General features: G+C 48.9%; 1 protein-coding gene across 1 annotated transcript in view; it reads right to left on the reverse strand.

The window, feature by feature from the left end:
* Nucleotides 1-23,657, reverse strand: part of EPHA10 (EPH receptor A10) — a 40,113-nt gene extending 16,456 nt beyond the window's left edge. Inside the window, exons 1-5 of the mRNA XM_081818119.1 lie at nucleotides 23,466-23,657; nucleotides 21,468-21,532; nucleotides 20,069-20,747; nucleotides 13,340-13,495; nucleotides 12,477-12,827 (exon numbers count right to left, since the gene is read on the reverse strand). Coding sequence (XP_081674245.1) covers nucleotides 12,477-12,827; nucleotides 13,340-13,495; nucleotides 20,069-20,747; nucleotides 21,468-21,532; nucleotides 23,466-23,571 — 1,357 coding nt within the window. The 5' untranslated portion in view covers nucleotides 23,572-23,657. The remainder of the gene's footprint in view (nucleotides 1-12,476; nucleotides 12,828-13,339; nucleotides 13,496-20,068; nucleotides 20,748-21,467; nucleotides 21,533-23,465) is intronic.
* Between the last annotated feature and the right edge of the window lie 338 nt (nucleotides 23,658-23,995).

The following is a 23,995-nucleotide window of genomic DNA, read 5'->3' on the forward strand; positions in this document are numbered from 1 at the left end:
CCGGGGGTGCCCAAGCCACCTGCTGCTTGCCCACCCCCTGCACTCCAGCTGCCCTAGTGGTGGCTGGTTCTAATCTCCCACGTCCTTTCTACACTCTCTGTGGTTTGGAGACATTAAAGAGCATAGGAGGCAAAAAAACAACCTACTCAGCTACTCTGACGGTCTGGTCGAGAGGCAATACACTGGACGCACTAGGGACCGCAGGAAACTACCTCGTCATAATAAAGACCATATATGAAAAGCCACAGCCAACATGCTCAAAGGTGGAAAACTGAAAGCATTCCCTTGAAGATCAGGACCAAGGCAAGGATGTCCACACTTGCCACTTCAATTTAACATATACAGAAGTCCTAGCCAGAGAGCTTAGGCAAGAGAAAGAAATAAAAGGCATTGAGATTGGAAAGAAAGAAGTAAAATTATTTCAGTCCACAGGTGACATATTCTTATATGTAGAAAATCCTAAAAATTCCACAAAAACACCGTTAGAACTAATAAATGAAGACAGCAAAGATGCAGGATACAAAGTCAACACACAAAAATCAGTCGTGTTCCCACACATTAACAATGGACAATCCGAACAGGAAATGAAGAACACAATCCCATATACAATTGCAGCAAAAAGAATAAAATACTTAGGAATAAAGTTAATGAAAAACGAGAAAACATTGCTGAAAGAAATTAAAGAAGACACGAATAAATGGAAAGACATCGTGTTTATGAAGTAGAACACTTAATATTGTTACAATGTCCATGCTACCCAAAGTGACCTACAAATTCAACTCAATTCCCATCAAAATCTCAAAGATGTTTTTTGCAGAAATAGAAATCCTAAAATTCATATGGAAAAATCAAAGGACCATGAATAGCAATATGACCTTGAAAAAGAAAAACAAGGCTAGAGGCCTCACACTTTTTGACTTCAAAAACATTACAAAGCCACCATAATCACAACAGTTTGGTACTGGTATAAAGACAGAAATACAGACCAACTGAACAGAATAGAGAGCCCAGAAATAAACCCTCACACGCACAGTCTAATGATTTTTGACAAGAGTGCCAAGCTGACACACTGGGGAAAGGACAGTCTTTTCAACAAACAGTGCTGGGAAAACTGATTATCCACATGCAAAGAATGAATTTGGACCCTTACCTTATACCACATACAAAATCTAACATGAAATAAATTACAGACCTAAATGTGAGACCTGAAACTATAAAACTCCTGGAAGAAAATAGAGAGGAGGGTGCCTAGGTGGCCAGTCGGTTAAGTGTCTGACTCTTTTTTTTTTTTAAGATATATTTATTTATTTTAGAGGGAGAGTGAGAGAGAGAGAGCACAGGGGGAAGGGCAGAGGGTAAAGGAGGGAGGGAGAGAGAGAATTCCAAGTGGACTCCCTGCTGAGCACAGAGCCTGGCGCAGGGCTCTATCTCACAACCCTGAGATAATGACCTGAGGAGAAATCAAGAGTCCGGACACTCAACTGCCTGAGCCACCAAGGTGTCTCTGTATCCAACAACTTGATCTCAGCTCAGAAGTCTTGATCTCAGGGTCATGAGTTTGAGCCCTGCATTGTGCTCCATGGGGGGCATGGAGCCTACTTAAATAAAATAATAAAAATAGAGGGGCGCCTGGGTGGCTCAGTTGGTTAAGCGACTGCCTTCGGCTCAGGTCATGATCCTGGAGTCCCTGGATCGAGTCCCGCATCGGGCTCCCTGCTCAGCGGGGAGTCTGCTTCTCCCTCTGACCCTCCCCACTCTCATGCTCTATCTCATTCTCTCTCTCAAATAAATAAATAAAATCTTTTAAAAAAAATAATAATAATAAAAATATATTTAAAGGACACCTGGGTGGCTCAGTCGGCTAAGTGTCTGACTCTTGATTTCAGCTCAGGTCATGATCTCAGGGTCATGAGATCGGGTCTCACAACAGGCTCTGCACTCAGCAGGGAGTCTGCTTGAGAGTCTCTCTTTCCCTCCCTTACCCTTTGTCCCTCCCCCCTCAAGTAATAAATTTTAAAAATATATTAAAAAAAAGAAAAGAGGGGGCACCTGGGTGGCTCAGTCGTTAAGCGTCTGCCTTCAGCTCAGGTCAGAATCCCAGGGTGCTGGGATCGAGCCCCACATCGGGTTCCCTGCTCAGCGGGGAGTCTGCTTCCCCTCTCCCACTCCCCCTGCTTGTGTTCCCTCTCTTGCTGTCTCTCTCTCTGTCAAATAAATAAATAAAATCTTTTAAAAAAAATCTTTAAAAATAAAGAAAGAAAATAAAAAAGAAAAAGAAAAGAAAATATAGAGGAAAGCTTCCTGCCATTGGATTTGGCAATGATTTCTTGGATATGACACCAAAAGCACAGGAAACAAAAGCAAAGAAAGACAAATGGGACCACATCAAACTTAAAAACATCTTCACAGTAAAGGAAACCATCAACAAAATGAAATAGGGAAACCATCCCTATGAAATGGGAGAAAATATTTGCTAACCACATATCTGATAAGGGGTCAATAGCCAAGATATGGAAATTACTTCAGTATCTGTTGATGGATGAATGAATAAAGAAAAGAAAATGATATATACAAAAGAATGTTATTCAGCCATAAAAAAGAAAGAATTCCTGCCATCATGAAGCACATAGATGGGGGCACCTGGGTGGCTCAGTCCTTAAACGTCTGCCTTCCGTTCAAGTCATGGTCCCAGAGTCCTGGGATCGAGCCCCGCATCAGGCTCCCTGCTCAGCAGGAAGCCCGCTTCTCCCTCTCCCACTCCCCCTGCTTGTGTTCCCTCTCTCGCTGTGTCTCTCTCTGTCAAATAATTAAATAAAAATCTTTAAAAAAAAAAAAGAACATGGATAAACCTTGAAGGCATTAGGTTAAGTGAAATAAGAAAGACAAGGACGAATACTGCATGATTTCACTTATATGTGGAATCTAAAAAAACCAAACTCATAGAAACAGAGAGTAGACTGGTGGTTGCCAAGGGCTAGGGGCTGGGGGAAATGGGAGATGTTGGTCAAAGTGTACAAACTTCCAGTCAGAAGATGAATAAGTTCTAATGTACAGCAGCAGGGTGACTCTAGCCAACAATGCTGTATCATATACTTGAAAATTGCTAAAAGAGATCTTAAGCGTTCTCATCACACACACACACACACAGTAACTCTGAGAGGTGATGGATGTGTTAACTAACCGTATCATGGTAATCATTCTACAATATATACATATACCAAATCATCACATTGTACACCTTAAACTTACACAAGTTATATGTCAATTATATCTCAATAAAGCTGGAGAAAAAAAGAAAATGTGATATAGACGTACAGTTTTTCTGAATGAACTCATTCAGAAAAAAAAAAAAAGGAAATCCTGTCACAGGCTATGACATGAATGAACTTGGAGGACGTGATGCCAAGTGAAAAGCCAGTCACAAAAAGACAAATACTTCATGATTCCACTTTATGAGTCATCTACAGTCATCAAGCTTAGAAACAGAAGGTAGAATGGGGGGAAAGAGGGCAAAGAGCTTTTGTTCAAAAACAAAGAGTTTTTGTTCAATGGGTGCAGAGTATGAGTTTTGCAAGATGAAAGAGTTCAGAGGTCTGCTGCACAAGGATGTGCATATAGTTAACACTACTGTATACTATACACTTAAAAATGGTTAAGTTGGTAAATTTTATATGTTTCTTTCCCCCACAATAAAAAAAAATATTGATGCCCAGGTCACACAACCCAAAACAATTAAATCGTCTTTATAGAGAGGGACTCAGGCATTAGTATCTTTTTCTTTTTTAAATCTTCTCGGTGATTCCAATGTGCAGACAACTTTGAGAATCACTAGTCTAGATAATGTTGAATGGACAGTACTGAACTAAAAAAAAAAAGGTAATAATGCCTGATCTGAGGCAGGGACCACCAAGTTACTGGGAGGTAAGATCATGGCCTCACTTTAGGTGTGTTGAATAGAGGGGTTTCCAAGAGAAGATACTGGACAGGCAGCTGGATAGGTGGTTTCAGGGCTCACAAAAGGCATCTGGGAATGAAATGAAGATCCAAGAGTCATCAGAGGGTGACTGGATGAAGCTGCCCAGGAGGATGCAGAGAAAGAGAAAGAAAAGCTCTTAGGAAACAAGCATTTAATTTAAGAGGCAGGTAAAGGAAGAGGAGCTCAAAAATGAGGAACCAGAGAGGTAGCAGGAAAACCAGGAGCAAATGAGATCACAGAAGCCCAGGGAAGAGAGCATTTAAGAAGGTTCCCTTCTGACTCTTCCGGTTATGAGCTATTGGTCCATGAGCAAGAGCCTCTGTTTCCTCACGTGTAGAATGGAAAGAATGACGACCTCGTTAGGCTCACTGTGAGAATTTTATGAAGTCATGTATATGAAGAGCTTAGCACGATACACGACACAGAGCACGCACGCCATGCAGGCTTACCCCCAAGAGGAACCCATGGTTGACAGTGTCATCTGCTGAGAAGAGACAGGGTAAGACCACGATTCAAAGTGCCCTCTGGCTTTAACAAAGTGGAGGGTCCTGGTGACTTCAGGGGATTGAGGGAAGCAGATACCAGGTGGCGATGGGCCAAGGAAGTGGAGACGGGGCGTTTATAGCTCACTCTTTGAAGAGTGCATGAAGATGGCTTCTAGTTTTAAATGGTAACCATCTAGCAGCCCCCACCCTCCAGTCTCTCTCAAATTCTAATTAAAACATAAAGGTACAGAAAGAATTGAAAACCTAGAACACTGGGCGCCTGGGTGGCTCAGTCGGTTAAGTGACTGCCTTCGGCTCAGGTCATGATCCCAGGGTCCTGGGATCGAGTCCCACATCGGGCTCCTTGCTCAGCGGGGAGTCTGCTTCCCCTCTCCCACTCCTTCTGCTTGTGTTCCCTCTCTCACTGTGTCTCTCTCTGTCAAATAAATAAATAAAATCTTTAAAACAAAAAAAAAAAAAGAAAGAAAACCTAGAACACTGCCATAAACTAGTCTTGACAGCTGATTGCCGGAATGGGAGAGGGTGGTGGAGTGGCATATCTCCACCTAGGAGAAAACCAGTGAAACTAGATTGAAAAGTGCAATTGTAGTGAACCCCCAGGCTACGGTGCCCACAGAGTGACCCTGCCTCCCATCCTAAAAATAACTTGAAAGATCTTTTATCCCTCCTCCCACTGTCTGACCCTTAAAAAAAGGCAAGGTCTTTGTCAACCGGACAATGCATATAGCCATCACTCTCTTGCACAGCTGCTCTGGAGGAAGAGTGTTCCTACCTATTCCCCAGGAGTGCCTCTCAGCCTAAATCCACTTGGAGATGGTAGCTCGCAGAAAAGACATGGGTTCAAGGGGGGAGAAGTGAGGAAGCATCCGACGAGGAGGCACAGCCCCTTGCAGATACAGATGGACAGCACAGATAGGAAGAGGCTAGGAATGTCATTTTTTGGAACTGCATTTGTTGAAAGCATCAGAATGGCCAGGATACAGAGGTGGGAGAAGGTTCCATTTCAACCCCACAGAGACACATTAGATGAAAGCCTGCTAACTCCAGAAAATGGAGCTGAAAACCAAGCCCAAGTACCTGCTTTCCCGCTGCAGATCAGTGATGAAATTCGGTCAGCACCCAAGTGGGACCAAGAACACAGCGCACATTACTGGAAAACCATTCAACAGCCACGGCCCCCTTCCTTGCCTGCTTTTGATTCAGGGTGTACTGTCTCCCCCCACGGGACTCAGGTTAATTCTGATTGTTCTAAAGTATCTGTGTGCACCCATTTCCTGTAACAATGATTGGGGTCGGGCTTGTAACCCAGTTCTGGCCAACACAAGGAGTAATCAGCTAAGGGGAGGATGGATTCTGGGAAAGGTTTCTTGCTCTTAAAATGATACCTACAAGGAAGAAACAGTTCTTTTTCTGCTCTAGATGGTAAGGATGTGATGTCTGAAGCTGCTGCATTCAACTTGCCACCATAAGGGAGCCAGCCTAATGTGATAAGGATGGCACAGTAGAAAGACAGAAAGAACCTGGGTCCTTGAGGACCCTGATGAGCTGCCAAAGTAACCATGGTCTATCTCCACTCTTAGATAAGCTAAGAAAGCATTTTTAGGGGGGCGCCTGGGTGGCTTGGTCAGTTAAGCATCTAACTCTTTGATTTTGGCTCAGGTCATGATCTCAGGGTCATGAGATCAAGCCCCATGTGGGGTTCCATGCTCAGCACGGAATCTGCCTGGGATTCTCTCCCTCTCCCTCTGTCCCTCCCCCTGTTCCCTCTCTCTCTCTCTCTCTCAAAAAAAATAAATAAATAAATAAAATCTTTTAAAAATCATTTCTAGTTGGGCGCCTGGGTGGCTCAGTTGGTTAAGCGACTGCCTTCGGCTCAGGTCATGATCCTGGAGTCCCTGGATCGAGTCCCGCATCGGGCTCCCTGCTCGGCAGGGAGTCTGCTTCTCCCTCTGACCCTCCCCCCTCTCATGTGCTCTCTCTCATTCTCTCTCTCTCAAATAAAATAAATAAAATCTTTAAAAAAAAATCATTTCTAGTTAAACACCAGCTGGATTGAGATTTATTGTTACTTGCAGCTGAAAGCCTTACAAACCAACCCGAGGGACAATTCACACATTGGGTTTTTTGGCAGACACTAGCTATCTCCTTGTTCAAGAACAAGGAAACAGAAAACACCAAGAAATCGGGCTCATGAGAAAAACCTTTTGGAATAAATGAACAGTAAAATTATTCTGAAGATCCAGGAGGAGCAGCTTCTTCCGAGGGATTTAGTGTGACAGAGAAACAAGTGAGGCGATTGTCTGGCATCTGCAAGAAGAGGAGAGAAAACACAGCCTCCCCAAAGAGGGAGCAGAAGGTCATGAAGGCACAACAGGCGGAGAAGAAAAAGAAGATCGGGGGGGAGGTACAAGTGGAGAGGGTGAGTGCGGCCCGTGGGGAAACTACAGGTGCATTAGTGAAACCGAAGCATTTAAAAGAAAAGGCGCTGCAAACATAAGGAATTTTGACAGAATCACACGCAGGATGGGAACATCAAGTAGACAAGAAGAAGGCAGTAGAAATGAAGAGTATGTTTACCTTATACATGGAGAATGAGAGAGCAAAACGGAGCACGGAAATAATACACATTGCTTTCAAGTAGCCATGAAGTAATTGCTGACCCTACCCTTTCACAACAAAGAAAACCTCAGTGGTGACTTTAAAAAGGAAAAGTTGTGCAAACCTCTTTCTCTAAGCATGGAGCAAGAAAATCAGAAACAAAAATAAACACAAATCATCCAGAAATTGAAACACATTCTCTAAAATAAATTCAGGCAAAACAGCACTACGAGAAGAAAACCACAGGTCTAAATCTTCATGACCTTGAACCAGGCAGTGTTTCTTCGATAGGAAACCAAAGGCACAGGCACCCCAAGATTTCACCAAAATGTAAAACTCAGAGCTTCAAAAGACACGACTCAAAGCGAAAGACAGGTGTCTGCCAGCAGCATGACTGGGGGGTGGGCAAAACAGGGGAAGGTGGGCAAAAGGTTCAAATTTCCAGTTATAAAATAAGTAAGTCCTGGGGCGCAATGTACGGCATGGTGACTCTAGTTAACAATACCATGTTGTGGGGCGCCTGGGTGGCTCAGTCAGTGAAGCCTCTGCCTTCGGCTCAGGTCATGATCCCAGGGTCCTGGGATCGAGTCCCATGTCGGGCTCCCAGCTCAGCAGAAAGCCTGCTTCTCCCTCTCCTCCCGGCTTGTGCTCTCTCTCTCTCTCCCCGCTTCCCTTAAATAAATAAAATCTTTTTTTTTTAAGATTTTATTTATTTATTTGAGAGAGAGACAGAGATAGGGAGAGAGAGCACACTCTCAAGGGGGCCCTCGTCCAGTATGATGTCCTTCTGAAAAGGGGAGATTTGGACACAGAGGCAGACACTCACGGAGGGGAGACAATATGAAGACACACAGGGAGAAGAGGCCGTGTGACTGGAACCTGCATCTACACGCCAAGGAGGAGGAGGGACTGCCAGCAAACACAGGAGGCTAGAAGCAAGGGAGGATCCTCCCCCGGAACAGTCAGAGAGCTCTCTGCTCGGCTGCCACCTTGATTTCAGACTTGCAGCTTCAGCAAGTGGGAGACTGCACATTGCTTTGGTTTGAAGCCATCTGATATTTGGTACTCTGTGACAGCAGTCTTAGAGAACTAGAAAGGCCGGGCGCCTGGGTGGCTCAGTCGTTAAGCGTCTGCCTTCGGCTCAGGTCATGATCTCAGGGTCCTGGGATCGAGCCCCGCATCGGGCTCCCTGCTCGGCGGGAAGCCTGCTTCTCCCTTACCCCCTCCCTCTGCTTGTGTTCCTTCTCTCACTGTGTCTCTCTCTGTCAAATAAATAAATAAAATCTTTAAAAAAAAAAAAAAAAAGAAAAGAAAACTAGAAAGGCCTTAGAAAACTACCAAGGCCCAATATCCAGAATATATATATTAAAAAAGAGAGCGAGAGAGAGCTCATAACTCAATGACAAAAAGAAAACCCAGCACATGAAAAGATGTTCAACGTCACTAGTCATTAAGGAGATGCAAACCCAAAGCACAGTGAGATCCCACTCCACACCCACCAGGATGGCCGTAACCAACAAAAACACAAACCGGTTTCGGCGCCGAGGTGGAGAGACTGGAGCCCCTGTACATTGCTGGCGGGAATGTCAAATGGCACGGATGCTTTGGAAGACAGCTTGGCAGTCCCACAAGAAGTTCATCGGTTCCTCAAGAAGATAAAAAGCTACTGTATGTTTTAGTCAGCTCCGGCTGCCGTAACGAGACACCACAGACTCCGAGGCATCAACAACAAAGATGAATTTTTTCCACAGTTCTAGAGGCTAGAACTCCCAGATCGAGAGGTTTACAGATTTGTATCTATAGTATTCTGGTAAGCACTCTCTCCCTGACTTGCAGACAACTGTGTCTTGCTGTGCCCTGTCTTGGGCTTCCTTTTGTGTAGGCACAGAGAGAGCACGGGACCTCTGGAGTCTCTTCCTCTTCTGTAAGGACGCCAGTCCTATGGGCTTAGGGCCCCACCCTTACGATCTCATTAACCTTACTTCTTCAAAGGCCCTATCTCCAAAGAGAGTCGCATTGCGGGTTAGGGCTTCAACCTATGAATCTGGGGGAGACACAATTCAGCCTATAACATCATGAGACCTAGCATTTCCACTCCTACGTATACACTCAAGAGAACTGAAAACATGTCTCTACAAAATCGTGTACATGACTATTCATAGCAGCGTTATTCATAATAGCCAAAAGGTAGAAAAACTGCCCATAAACTGATGAATGGATAAACAAAATTGTGGTATACAATGGAATATTACTCAGTCATATAAGGGAATGGTGTACTGATACACGTTACAACATGGACAAACCTTGAAAACATTATGCTAAACAACAACAAAAAAGGCAGACACAAAAGTCAACATGTTGTGTAAGTCTATGTATATGAGATGCCCAGAATAGGCAAATCTATAGAGACAGAAAGTAGATTAGCAGTTACTAGGTGCTAGAGGGGGTGGGAGGAATGGGGAGTAACTATTAATAGGTTTCTTTTGGGGTGATCAGAATGTTCTGGAATTAGATAGTGTGGGTTGCATAACTATGTGAATATATGAAAAAGCACTGAACTGTACACTTTAAAAGGTATGTGAAATTTTAGGGTATGTGAATATCTCCTCAAAAAAGTGACTATACTAAGGATGTGATATATAGGTATAAAAACATACTGGACGTGACCAAACTTATACTCAGAGGAAAATTCATAGGCTTAAAATATGAAAACAAAACTGGGGCACCTGGGTGGCTCAGTCGTTAAGCGTCTGCCTCCGGCTCGGGTCATGATCCCAGGGTCCTGGGATCAAGCCCCGCATTGGGCTCCCTGCTCCACGGGAAGCCTGCTTCCCCCTCTCCCACTCTCCCTGCTTGTGTTCCCTCTCTCGCTGTCTCTCTCTCTCTGTCAAATAAATAAACAAAATCTTTTAAAAAAATATGAAAACAAAACTAAGCACTGAACTCACCTAGAAAAAGACTTCAGGAAAGCAACAGGATGGTATTAATAAAGGTAAAACCATAAAATAAGTGACAAAAGTACAGAACATTGGAATTGATAAATTGAAGAACTGATTCTTTATCATAACCAGTAAAATAAATCTCTGGCAAGGATAATTAACTAAAAAGAAATCTCAAACATATAACATGAAGAATGAAAAAGCAGAGTTAACTACAGATACTGAGGAAAGTTTTAAAATGTACATTTCTAGGCTACTGAATAAGAAAAAGATCATCAAAATATTTGCTATGAAAACACAAATTAACAAAACTAATCCAAAAAGTATGGAAAAGGTTGAGAATATCATCCAACTTTCCCCTAAAGAAGGTGCAGGGCCCCGAAAGCGATTTTGCACACCTTTAGAGAATGATAATTATGGTATTTAAACTGTTGCAGAGCAGAGAAAAAGAAGAGATTTTTCTTGATGCCTTTTACAAAGCCAGCAAAACTTGACAAATGCTAAAAACTTGACAAAGAACACAATAAAAAAAAGCACTAATCTCTCTTGTAAATGTACATGGAAAGAAATAGTAAAATATAAGCAAATTAATTCAGCAAAGTATTAAAAGAATAATACACTCAAATCCAGTAGGGTATAATCTGGGAATGCAAAAAGAGCTCACATTGAAAAACCCATGAATAGAATTCATCGTGCCAATAGGTCAGAGGAGAAAAAACATGCAGTCATCTTGAAAGATGCTTAAGATGCATTTTATAAAATTAACATCCATTTCTGATTTTTTTTTTTAAAGTTCAGTAAAAAGTGAAAGCATTATATGGCCAAGTGGCTAAAAGCACAAGGTGTCTACTTACTAACTGGGTGACTTTGGACAAATCACTTATGCTCTCAGGCCTCAGTTTCCTTATTTGAAAGATGATTATCCTTCTATTTCAATGAATGAATGTAGAAAATCATACTGCACAGGGCCAATACCAACCACAGAGCACCACTCAATCAGTGGAAGCTTAGTATTTTTATTAGTAAAATGGAAACAGCATCTCCTCAACAGGATTTTTAAATCCATCTATATCAAAACAGGATTGTTAATATGAAATACCAGATAAAAATCTCATATCACATATATTATACAAAAGGGATTTTATAGTAGATCGTTCTAGATATGGATATAGAGATAGGAAAAAAAATGTGGAAGGATATACTCCAAGATATTAATAGTTGTATAGCTCTGGGTAACCGGATTATGGGTGCTTTTTTCTTTTTCTATATTGAATTTTTTTTAATGTAAATGCAATAGCAAATGTTAAGTCACAGTAGAGATAGTAAAAAACAGAACAAAACTGTTATTCCAGAAAACCAGACAAATTGGAAATCTCTCCCAAAAGGCAGAGAAAATAGATTAAGAGCTAAAAATGATAAAGGGTGTGACAAGATTTGAGAATCAGAAAATGGATGTACAACCTAAGGCTTAGAGAGATTCCTAGAGAGACATTGGAGCTATCAGAAATTCTAGTCAAAACAGTAACAGAAAAAAAGTTCTTTTCCAGGAATAAAAAACTGTGTGCAAATCAAAAGTTTTACTAGGTACCAGCCAAACTCAATGAAGAGAGATCAATATTGGTTAAATTTTATTTTCACTAGTAGGTGAAAGAATTATACAAATACACACGCCCAAGCTACTTACACAAGAATAAAAATCACCCTGGCCTCAGACCTCCCCCCAACACAGCTGCCAGAAAACTGGGAAGTAGAGTCACAAACCAATCACATCTCAGATAAGAAAAGACCCGGAAACCCTACCACTCACTTATCTTTCTTGCAAAGGACACTTGAAGGATTACTTGAAGGTGTACCCCAGCCGGGCGAGAGACAAATGAAAAGTCAGTTTCAGGAACTGGGGAAGGTGTAGCACGAAAGGAGTGTAGGTCTTCATTTCCTCAACTCTATTCCAGACTCAGAAATGTGACTGCTACGGGTTGACCAGTGACTTCTGGCGTCCCTACAGCCTGACCCTGCTGTGCCTCCTTGCTCTTTTCCAAGACCAGGGAAGAGGGTGACCGATGCGGCAGGGATGGAGGCTGGGGGACACACGACAGAACCCCTCTTTCTGAGACAGGAGAGGAGGAGGGACGATTCTGCTCTTCTGGCTGAAATTTTTGAAAAGGGCGGGCAAAAGACTGCGGGGCTGTCCGCCTCTGTCCCCTGGGAGAGTGTGATGCTGGGGCTCTCTGCCAGGTCGGGAGCTGGGGCGCCCGCTGGCTCCCGCAGACCCTCCCCCGAGACGCCCGCCCCCGCTCTGGCCCAGCGGCACCGAGTCACCCGCGTCCTCAGTCCCTCCCCCGGGGCCTCCGGGAAGGGCCGGCCGTCGGCGGGGGTCCCCGCGGTCAGGGATGTTTGCTGGGGGGGGAGGGCGGAGGGGGGGCTCGCCTCCTGGAGAGACGCGGCGGGCGGCCTTACCCCCTGGCCCCGTGGACACGGTGACCTGCGCGTAGGTGGCTCCCGCGGCGGCAGCCGGGCCCGACACGCCGTTGAGCGCCGCCACGCGCACGGTGTAGCGCGCCCCGGGCCGCAGGTGGAGCAGCGTGGCGGCGCGCTCCCGCAGCCCCGCCTGGCGCGGCACGAAGGCCACGCGCGGCCCGCACGGCTCGCACGCGCCCCCCGGGCCCTCGCGGCCGCAGCGCAGGCACAGCAGCGAGTACGTGACGTCCGAGCGGCCGCCCGAGTCGGCCGGCGGCAGCCAGCGCAGCCTCAGCGCCAGCGGCGAGCGGCTCAGGCTGTACTGTAGGTCCCGCGGCGCCGACGGCGGCCCTGGGGGGCGGGGGGCGCCGTCAACGGGGGGCGGGGGGTAGTGGAGGGGGAGGGGCAGAAGGGGGCGTGGGGGGTGTGGTGCGGCGGGCCGGGGTGGTGTGGGGCCAGTGAGGGGGGCGTGGGGGCCGGTGAGGTGGGAGGAGGGGAGTGAGGGGAGGAGGAGGAGGATGCACGACGGAGCACAGAGTGTAAGGGGCAGGAGTCCCCCTCCTGGCTGGGGCGCGGGGTGAGGTGACGGCGGGGGTGGAGGGGGGCAGTCCACTCACGACCAGTCAAGAAGCCTCACCTCACCCCTCGGTCTCGGGACTTTTGTCCTGGTTTTTCCAACCGCAGGCCCCGGCCCCCGTCTCCACCCCAGGCTCCCCTCCCTCCGCCCCGCCGCCTGGGTCGCTGGTCCCCATGCGCCCCAGGCTCCCCAGTGCAGAGCCCCGTGCCCTCGGCAACCCCTCCACCAGGCCTTTCCGGACTCTTCCCCCCCGCCCCCCGCGAACGCTTTCGGGAGGGGCACTCACGGGTGCAGGAGGCCGAGGGCGGCTCGGTGGGCGAGCGCGCGTAGCTGTCCTGGCACACGCAGAACGTGGAGGCGTTTTCCAGGGCCCGGCTGTGCTCTGGGCACGGGGAGCAGAGCAGCCGGCGCGAGGACAACTTGTAAAACCCTGGGGGACAGGCTGCGGGGCGAAGCCACGTGAGGAGGGGGTCTCCTCCACAGCTTCTCTCTCCCCCACTTTCTTGCCTGCCCCATTAGGGTGAGTTTATGTCCTGGAATTGTGCCGGGAAAGGGGGTCTCAGCTACTCCAGCCCTGACCCAACAGCCCGGTACTACCTAACCCTTAGTAAGTGCTTACTGTGTGCCGAACACTGAGTATTTTACTTTTAGTAATTCATTTAATGCTCACAACAGCCTGTGAGGTATGTACTTTATCCTTATTTTTAAAACGAGGAAATTAAGGCTCAGAGAGGTTCAGTAACTTGCCCAATGTCCCACAGCTAGTAAGTGGTGGGATTCCAACCCAAGCAGACACCATGCCACCCTATTGCCCATTGGAAGAAAATAAGCCCAACTCTCTAGTCTTGATGTGAGGCCAGAAGAGAGGTGCCTCCAAGGGGTGTGTCACAGCTCCCCAGGGACAGACACCCACAAACTCCTAGTTACACACACACACACACACACTCACACTGTTGTCGGAGCCCATCCTCCCACCACTAGCATTTGGGGTTCATCATCACAAATCCTCAACTGACACCCTTGGTTGCAGGATGGAAGTGGAGCCAGCCAGGTGGAGGGGAGTAGACAGGAAGAGGGTGAAGTTTCCCTGGTTCTAGTCTTGACACCCTCCTCAATGACTTTGCTTCTCTCACTTCTCTGCTTCTCTCGCCTCACCCAGGACATGGGTTGTTAAGAGCACAGGCTTTTGTATCTGGACAACCTGGGTTTGCAGCTGGGTTGTACTGCTTAGTTGCTGGTGGCCTCAGGCAGATTGCTTGACCTCTCTGAGCCTTGCATAGAATACCCACCTCAAAAATGTTGGTGGGGGACTAGCTGAGATGAAGTGTAAGCTGCTTAGCCCAGTGCAGACAACATGCACACTACAGTGGTCGTAATTACTGTTCCTCCATCACAGGCCTGAAGTGGAAACTGCTAAACACCCACTTGAAAAATTTTCTCACCAGCTGGGCCAGGTGGGAGGGAGGCCGTGGCTCCTGGCCCCTCCTCTGGGAGTTTGGGTGACTCTCACATTGTTCCCTGCCCCCACCCAGCTGGCCTTTCTAGTTTAGCTGGTTCTGGAAGGCTGGGGGCTCTCCAGCCCCAAGAAGGCACTATAAAACAGAGGGGATGCAGACGAGCCCTCAGGAAGAATGTTCGGCCGGCCGTTTGAGGAAGAAGGGAGTAGGCTGAGGGTTTCGATCTGGAAGCCTTTAGGTTTGGGAGGTTCCATCTTGCTGAGTCCTTGGGCAGCACAGTTTTGGGCGGGGTCTCTGAAGCCCCAGGGGCTTTGGAACTATCTGCCTTCAGAACAGAGCATGGGACTCACTAACATGGTGGTCTGGTGGGCAATAGCAGCCCCCACTGGGACTCAGGTGGCCTGGGTTCCCCCGTTCGCCCCGCCACTCCCTATGCCTCTCTGGCCTCAAGAAACCATCAGTCAGGTGGGGATAAAACCATGGTCTGCCAACCTCCGCTGTGAAGTCAGAGCCGGGATCTGTTTGCAGGGTCTCACAGCGGTCGGAAAAAAGGACCAGGGGCTCCCTTTCTCTGCGTGTTTGTGGACATCTGCAGTCCCAGAGATGTGTGTCCCAGCAGAGACAGCAGTGGTTATCTCTACTTTGACAGGCTCCGTTTAGAAGAGGTTTGTGTTGAGGGGCAGACTCATGATGCTTCCTGACTCCCGGCCCCTCCCCCTCTTCCTCAAGGTCAGAGTCAAGTGTCAGAGATCACCTAGTTCAACTCCACTGGCCTGGTCCTCCAGCAGCTTTCCTAGCAGGAGCCACAGTCTTTGCTCAGAAATGGGGAGCCCACCTTCTTCTGTGCCTCTGCTGAATGGCACTAGCAGTGAGAAGGGGCTTCCTTATGTTGAGTCCAAATTAGCCCCCCTGTCTGTAATCCCCCCCTCATGCCACCCTGTGTCAGGGCCTCTGTGTCCCCGTGGAGACTTAGCATATCTGCTTGGGTCACTCTGCTCCAGGGCAGTCCTATAGAGATTTGAAGACACATGTTGTACACCCTGATTCCCCACCCCACCTCCCCAGGGAAGCCCCCAGTCTTTAATTCCTCCAGTGGCTGGGAGAGGGTAAATAAAAGAGAGAAACAAAAGGGAGAACACCTTTGTTCTATCCCCTCCACATGCGTCTACTTTAGAGAGGGCTCTGTACTTAGCTGTAGAAGGCACTGGAAGGCCTTCACTGTCTAAACACAAATCTGACCATCTCACTTCCCTTCTTAAAACCCACCACCGGGGGCGCCTGGGTGGCTCAGTTGGTTAAGCAACTGCCTTTGGCTCAGGTCATGATCCTGGAGTCGCGGGATTGAGTCCCACATCGAGTCCCACATCGAGTCCCACATCGGGCTCCCTGCTCGGCGGGGAGTCTGCTTCTCCCTCTGATCCTCCCCCTCTCATGCTCTCTGTCTCCCATTCTCTCTCTCAGATAAATAAATAAAAAATCTTTAAAAACAAACAAACAAACAAAAACCCACCACCACCCCACCCATGCCACACTAAACCCTTTCACACCTCTGGCTCTTGTCCTGTAACATTTTGCTCCCCTTTCTCCTGGCAAACTGCTACGTTTCTCCAGACCCCAGTTCAAATTAATACCTCCCTTGTGAAGCTCTCCCTGGCATTGTCCCCAGCTCCCTACACTTCAAGACACAGCTGACACCATTATAAGTGGCTTTTGTCTAGTCTCAGCTTAAGTCAGAAGCGGGACTGGGTTCCTGAGAGTGTGTGTGTGTGTGTATGTGATTGCATGATTGCCCACTATGTGTATCCAAGCCCCCTCCTCCAGACCCGGATCCATTCATTGGATGATTTTTTTTTTAGCACCTACTGTGAACCAGGTGCTCTGGAGCGAGGCTCTGGAGATAGAGTACATAAAACAGACCAGGATCCCACTGTCCATTGGCCCAGATGCTCTCCTCTCACCCACCTCACAGGGAGAAGAGAGGCTGTCAGTTGGTAATTCCCTCAAGGTCTGGCCATCAAACCCACAAACCTCCATCTACACCCACCTTCCCTCTCCTCCTTCCTTCCAGGCCCAGAGGAGGGGATGGGCCACCTCCTGTTGAAGGCCTCCAGCCCCTCCTCCTCCACTCTGGGTCCAGCTCCTTCTCCTCCTCCCAGACGATATTCCATCAGTCACATGGCTCCTAATTCTTACATCACTCCTTCTCTACCAGGTCTTCCTAGTGACAGAACAAGGGAGTGGAGCAGTAAAAGTGGTCCATTTAGGGTGCAGATAATAAGGGCATTATCTATAGAGTATTAAAAAACAATAAAACTGGGGCACCTGGGTGGCTCAGTTGGTTAAGCATCTGCCTTCGGCTCAGGTCATGATCCCGGGGTCCTGGGATCGAGCCCCGAATCATAGGGCTCCCTGCTCAGTGGGGAGTCTGCTTGTCCCTCTCCCTCTTCCCCTCCCCCTGCTTGTGCACTCTCTCTCTCGCTCACTCTCTCTCTCTCTCAAATAAATAAAAAGAAATATATTTTAAAAAACAATAAAACTGGCTAAAACATGGCCTGATCTTTATTAGCAACAAGCATCAGCAATTCTAAACAATGTCAGTAATAAAATACATCCCCCTGGGGCAGACTGCTCCCACCACGCCCCACTTGGTACCCCACTGGCTCCTTCCTCAGCAGATAAACAAGGCCCCTGTCTACAGTCAAAATCTTCTCTCAACCCAGTGTCCTCTTTAAGATACAACCCCCTCCCCTCGCCTTTCAAATCCAGCCTTCCAGGAGTTACGTATATTCCCTGACTCTAGCTCCACATCTTCCTCCATCCCCCAACCTACTGCAGCCTGGTCTCTCTCTCTCTCTCCATTACTCTCTCTCTCCGTTGCTCTTGCCTGGGCCACCAAGCAGACACTGTCCAAACCTCTCCTGACCTGAGTGCTTGCCAACACTCTAAGCTGTTCCTTCCAGGACCCCTCCGTCTCCCCGGGCTGCCATGAAATCATGCTCTTCTGGATCTCCTCTAACCATTGATTCTTCCTCAAAGTCCTTCTTTTTGGGCTTCAATTCTTCTATGTATGCCCCCTTAAATACTGCTGTTGTGTGAGACTCCATCATTGGCCCTCTTGCTTCTTACCTCACCTTGGTCTGTCCCAACCATACCCATGGCTCCAAATAGTACCTATGTCTGTGTTGCTGAGCTCCAGACTCACTTTTTAGCTACCTCCACTTGAACGCACCACAGACACCATAAATTTGATGTCCATCAGTGTCCCGTGTTCTCTACCCCAGTGAATGATCCTCTGTCCATTCAATCCTCTAGAAGCATACAAATCAAAAAGGACTCTTCCCTCCTCCCATGTCACATGGTCACCAAGTGCTGTGGATGTGTCTCATTATCCCATCCATCCTCCTGTCTCAATGATCTCTGCTACTACTGCCTCAGTTCAGACCTTCTGCTCTTTCTTCTGGACCACTGTGCCATCTTTTTCTGGCCTTTAATCCTTCAGACCTTCTGCTCTTTCTTCTGGACCACTGTGCCATCTTTTTCTGGCCTTTAATCCTTCCTTCCCCCAATCATTTCTTTGTAATTACAGCTCAAGTGATCTTGTGAAAATATAAATCTGAACATGTCAGATCCCTGCTTCAAATCCTCCACATCAGTCTACAGCATAGTCTAAGCTCTTTATTCTAATGTTCAAGGCCCTTCATGATTTATTTCTGCCCCTCTCCAGCCCCATCACCTCTCACACCCCCAAATGCCCTCTGCTCCTAGCCCCAAACATGCCTCCATGTTTCTGCAGACAATCTCTCAACTGAGAATGCTTTTAGCGGCCTGGAAGAAAGGCCTTCTCACCATCTCTCTCCACCCTTAGAATTGGCTTCTCCCTTTGCCAGGCTTCCTCAACTCTCTGTTGATATGTATCACATGCTATGGTAACCACTCCTTCACCCAGTACATTTCCACTGAGCACCTACCACATACTGTTATGGACACTGAGGCTGCTGAGACTGATGCAGCCATTGCCTGAAGTCAGTTCCTAGTCCAGTGGTGGAAACACACATAAGTAGATCACTGCAGTGGCGCTTGAGTGGCTCAGTCGGTTAAGCGTCTGCCTTCAGCTCAGGTCATGATCCCGGGGTCCTGGGATCAAGCCCCACGTCGGGCTCCTGGCTCAGCGAGGAGCCTGCTTCTCCCTCTCCCTCTGCCTCTCTCCCTGCTCATGCTCTCTCTCTGTCTCTGTATCTCTGTGTCTCAAGTGAATAAATAAAATCTTAAAAAAATAAGTAGATCACTGCATACCATGGGGTGAGTGCAGAAATCAAGATTGCAGTCAACTACACTTCAATTTGAAAAAAAAGCAAGAAGTAGAGGTTGCCATGTGTGCTGGAGAGCAGAAGTGGATCCTAACCCTACTTAGAGAGTTCAGGAAGGTTCATGCCTCCAAGTCCCTTACTAATCCACAAGATCTCCCCGAGGAAAGAGATGATGACATCATCTAAATACATATAATGAACCCTCCTAAATGCATTTGGTAAGTTCTCAGTTCATATTGAATGGACGATTGAACAAAGGAAAGAGAGTAAGTTTAGTCATTTCTTCCTCTGTCTTCCCACTACTATATTAATCCCTCTGTTAGATCATATATCACTTTGTGATTTTTAAATTTTTACATTTTTCATCTGTAGAGCTTCTGAAGAGTTGAGACTATGCCTGACTCATTTCTGTTGTCTGGCATCCAAAAGAGGTTGTAGCTTAGAAGAAGCATCACTTGATCTTTCTACATTAAGGGCACGCATCCATACCCCATCCTTACCCTCAGTCCTCAGAGCCACAGGTCGGGGAGAAAAGGAGAGGTCTGGTCCTGGTGCCCACACAGACCTGAGAACCCCACAGGACCCGCACATGAAAGGTTTCCCTCAGGGGGCACAGTGATTCATAGATCAGAGAGCTGGGTGGGATGTTAGTAGTCATCTAGGGCAACCTCCCGATCTCTCTCTCTCCAGCTCAAGAAAATCCCCCTGCCAGCCTCTGATTTGCATATCATCAGTGAAAGGGTGCTCACTCTTTATAATGTAAACAATCCATTAGCTAGTAGAGGTGGGTTGCTGTACCATTCTTCCTTATGCCTAAGGGAGGCAGCATGATGTAATAGAACTTGACCGTTGGACAAATCTGGATTCAAATCCTGGTTCCCCATTTACTAACTTTGCAAGTGAGATGTTAATCCCTCTGAGCCTCCGTTTCCTCATCTGCGAAATAGGGATACTGGCGACTTACTTCATTGCCGAGAATAAAGGAGACGTCTTTTGTGAGGTGCTGATCATAGTGCCTGAAATACAAGCCCCTAATGTCCCCTTATACGAAATCAAATTCACCTCCCAGTAACTTCCCTCAACGGTCCTGGCCGGGCTCGCTGGAAAGCTCCACAGAAGGTCTGGACTCTGCGCTCCACAGCCCACAGCTTCTCCACTCCCCCTCCTGCCCCTTTCATCTACCGCACGCTCTCTCCCCACTGCCACCTGCGCGCTACGCTCCCACGCCACGCCCCCTCGTCCGCGGAATACCTTCGCAGATGTCACCACGTTCCTGGAATCCCGCACTGCAGCTGCAGCGGCCCACGGGCACCAGCCACTCACCATCGGCGCCACAGTGCATGCGCGGGGGGCTGCCGGGCTCCCCCTCCGAGTGCGCCACGCACGTTCCGGTCACCTCTACCAGCGTGGAGAAGGCGCTCTCGGCTGCGGTGGCTGGGAACGCCGCCAGGCCCCTCACCGTGGCGCGGCACTGCTTGTGGTAGACGCGCACGGACACCAGCGCCACGCATGCGCCCACGTCCTGAAAGGCCAGGTGGAAACCCCGCCGGCTGAGCGGACCGATCTCGCGCACCTCGGTGTTCAGCTTCATCTTGCGCTCGCCCAGGTCGCCCTGCGTGAAGCTCTCATCCGCCGCGATTGTATCGATCTTGCGGGGCCGGCTGCCACCTGGGCGGGGACGCCCGCGGCCCAGGTCAGCCTCTGTTTCCAGGTAGTAGACGTTGAAAGTCTCCTTGCAGGTGCCGGCGGCGCCCGGGATGCTGCTGCAGTCGCGGAGCGTGAACTGCAGCTCCACGAAGATGCGCTGCCCGCGGCCACGGCTGATCCAGCCAGTTTGCAACCAGTTGTCCTGGTTGGGCTCCAGCACGTTGCACACCTGATATGTGCGGATGGGACGGTCATGCTCGTCCACGCCGCTGATCTCCTCCCACTGGGGAGGAGAACAAAGATGTGGGAAGCTCAGAGCCAAGGCGCGCCCAGGAGGTCGAGCCCTGGCGGTGACGAAAACCCCCTTCCCCATCATCACGCATTCTCTCTCCCCCCACCTCCGGCCCCTGAAATTATAAAAGATGCAGAGCTGGGAGAGACGTTGGAGAGACACAACGGAGCCCAATCCATAATTTTATAGGTGGGGAAACTGAGGCTCCAGAGAGAGAGAGTGATTTGACTGGATATGAACGTCGAGTTAGCAGCAGAACTGGGAATGGTGCCTGCAGTCTCCTGGCTCCCCACCAGGTTCCCACTCAGTGACCAGGCTGCAGTCACACAGCCACATCTCCCACCCCCACCCCTAGTTTCCAAGCCTCTTTTAGGATTTTAAATCTTGCTTGTTCTGTCAATCCATCAATCAACAACACTGCTTAGAGGATCTACTACGTGCAAGGCATTGTCCAGCATTGGCTTATCTAGATGACGCGTATATTTTGCCAGTTTCCCCCTCACTATCTTTTTTTGCCCCCCTTTTCTTTTCTTCTTGGACTGACTGAAGACTCAACGTTTTCTAATAGGCCACTCTGGCTTGAAGCCAGTGCTCCTGGAGACCACGTGCTCTGAGGACCATTTTATGCTGCTGTAACCACAAGGAGCGAAAGGATTTGAATCCCAGACCACCAGAAGATTCCTGGGACAGGGAGGGAAAGGTTACACTTACCCCATTACTTGGCAGTGCAGTCCAGCCCAGCTCAGCCTGGGAGGCTTTGGAATCCAGGAGGATGACTAGGGAGAAGGAAGAACAGAGATGTCAGAAAACCGGAAGGTCAGGAAGGTGGGAGGGAACCTTTTGTGAGTTCACTGTAAATTTGCTGAGGGGACAGAGACAAATTTTTCCCACTCCATACCTTACCATGAGGGGGTGGGGTGTGAGTAGCTCAAGTCCAGAAAGAGGTAGCCACAACGATTAGGGAAGGAGCCTGTATAAGTTTCCTGTAGCTGCTATAACAAATTATCACAAACTCCACGGCTTCAAATAACAGTAACTTATTCTTTTACAGTTCTGGAGGTCAGAAGTTAGAAATCAGCTTCATTGGTCTGAAGTCGGGGTGTCAGCAGGACTGGCTCCATCTGTAGGTTCAGAGGTTCCACTTCCACTAGAATTTTTCAGCTTCTTGTGGCCACCTAGATTCCTTGGCTTGTGGCCCCCTCCTCCATCTTCAAAGTGCTTCTCTCCAATCTCCTTCTGTGATCAAGGTGCTTTCTCCTCGGGCTGTGACTCCGCCTGCATCCCTCTTACAGGAACCATTGTGATTACATCGAGGCTATCCAAATAATCCAGGATAACCTCTCCATCTCAGGATCCCTACCCACATCTGCAAAGTCTTTTGCCATTTAGAATAACATTCACAGGTTCTGGGGATTAGGATGTGGACATATTTGGAGAGTCATTATTTAGCCTGCCACAGAGTTCATGGAAGTACTCTAAGACTGGCTCTAAGATGAGAGGGAGGTGTCAGTGAGCCCCCCTCCCGCCTCCCTGGGCTCCCTAAATTATAGCTGAGTGTCCAGAAGAGGGAGAACATGAGCATATTAGAGGATTTCTGCATACATCCTGAATTTACTCATACTCAGGGGCTCTTCTGAGTTCTGAAGTCACCAGGGATGGAAGAAACTTGAACCTTTTCAGTTTGACTCCCAGGGGCTCTGGGAAAAATGAGTGGAGAGACTCTGCCAGCAGCAGCAGGAGAAATAAAAATCTCTTCTCTCCTCTGCTATTAGTATCAATCCCAAAGAAGCACTGGTCTGGACAGCACAGCAGCAGCTCAGAGACAGGAGCCCAGGCTATCCTGAAGTCTTGGAAGATTACAAAGCTGGAGCTTAAACAAGGGGGCGGGGCTCCAAGGTAAGGGTCTCTAAGAGGGTTGGCTCCAGAGGTATGGGCGACTGTAAGCAGGACCACAGACAGCTTCCCGATTTTGGTATAACTGACAGCACTTCGGAATAGCATATTGGAAAGCCTCAGAGATCCGGCGCCCCAACCCCCCGGTCAGCGATTCAGATTCCAGCTCCTCGGGATTCTGCACCTGGATATGACGCCTCTGGATTCAGATGAGTGTGCAGCTCCCCCAAATCCAGAATCAGACGCAAGACGCGGGCTCTGGTACCTCAGGCAGCCCCAAGCCCAGCAACGCGGACCGCGTCGGGTAGGCTACGCTCCGAATTCAGCACTGCGGACAGCTCCCTCGCCAGCACGTCGGGCGGCTCTCGGCCGGAGCCACCCCTTCCCGACCAGCGCTCCACCTCCTGCCTCGCGGTTCGGGCTCTGTCCCGTCGTCCCGTACTTCGATCTCACCTCCACACCTCCCTGTCTCCTCTGCTCTCTTCATCTCCCCACCCCCACACCTCTCCCCTCCAATCGCTCAGACTGTCCGTCTCACTGGCCCCTGAACCGCTGCCTCTGGCTCCCACGGTTCCTGGGCTCTTTCTTCCCCAGCCTCCCAGGTCTCCAGCCCGATCTCCTCAATGCCCCTCCCTTTTCCATTGCTTAGCTACCTTTTTCTCTGTCTCTTTAGTTCTTTGCTTCCCGCTGCCCGCTGGCTTCAAACCCCAGTAAAGACTCCAGTCTCTCTATACGACTCCTTTCCTCAGAACCCCAGTTCTCCAGCCCCTTATCTTCTGGCATCCCGGCTCCAAGAACAGCCACCAGTCTCCTCACCTTCCTCGGCGGTCCCGGGCCTCCCTGGTCCCAAAAGCAACGCCAGACAGAGCGGCATCAGGCAGACCAACAGGCGCAGCGGATGTGGGCCGGCGCCGGTCTCCATGGTCCGCAGACCGCGCAGTCAGTGCGGCGGCGGCTCAAGCCGCGCCAGCCCCAGCACCGCTGAGCAGTGCCCCCAGACCCTAGCGCCTGCTGGGGGCGGGATCTCGCTGGTTACCGTCATCCATGGGAACCAATCACTAGGCACCGCCGCGGGAGGTCCACCAATCCTCGCCAGCAGAAGGTGGAGGGGTGGAGTTTCATAGGCCAGGGGCGGAACAGCGAAATGGAGGGGGGAAGGAAGGGGTCCCGCCAATCTCCAAACGTGGGGGTGGGGCAGCGCTGAGCGCTGGCCTGGCTCCTGGGGAGGAGGATGAGCCGTCGACGATGGCCCAGAGCGCAAAACCTTAGCCTCTCATTCCCGAGAAGTAGACACGTGGGCGTGGCTTAAGGAGGGGTGACCCTCGGGAGGCAGCGACACTTGCAAC

The sequence above is a fragment of the Leptonychotes weddellii genome, chromosome 4 (genome assembly GCF_054177405.1).
Source record: "Leptonychotes weddellii isolate Sample4059 chromosome 4, ASM5417740v2, whole genome shotgun sequence".
Taxonomy (NCBI): domain Eukaryota; kingdom Metazoa; phylum Chordata; class Mammalia; order Carnivora; family Phocidae; genus Leptonychotes; species Leptonychotes weddellii.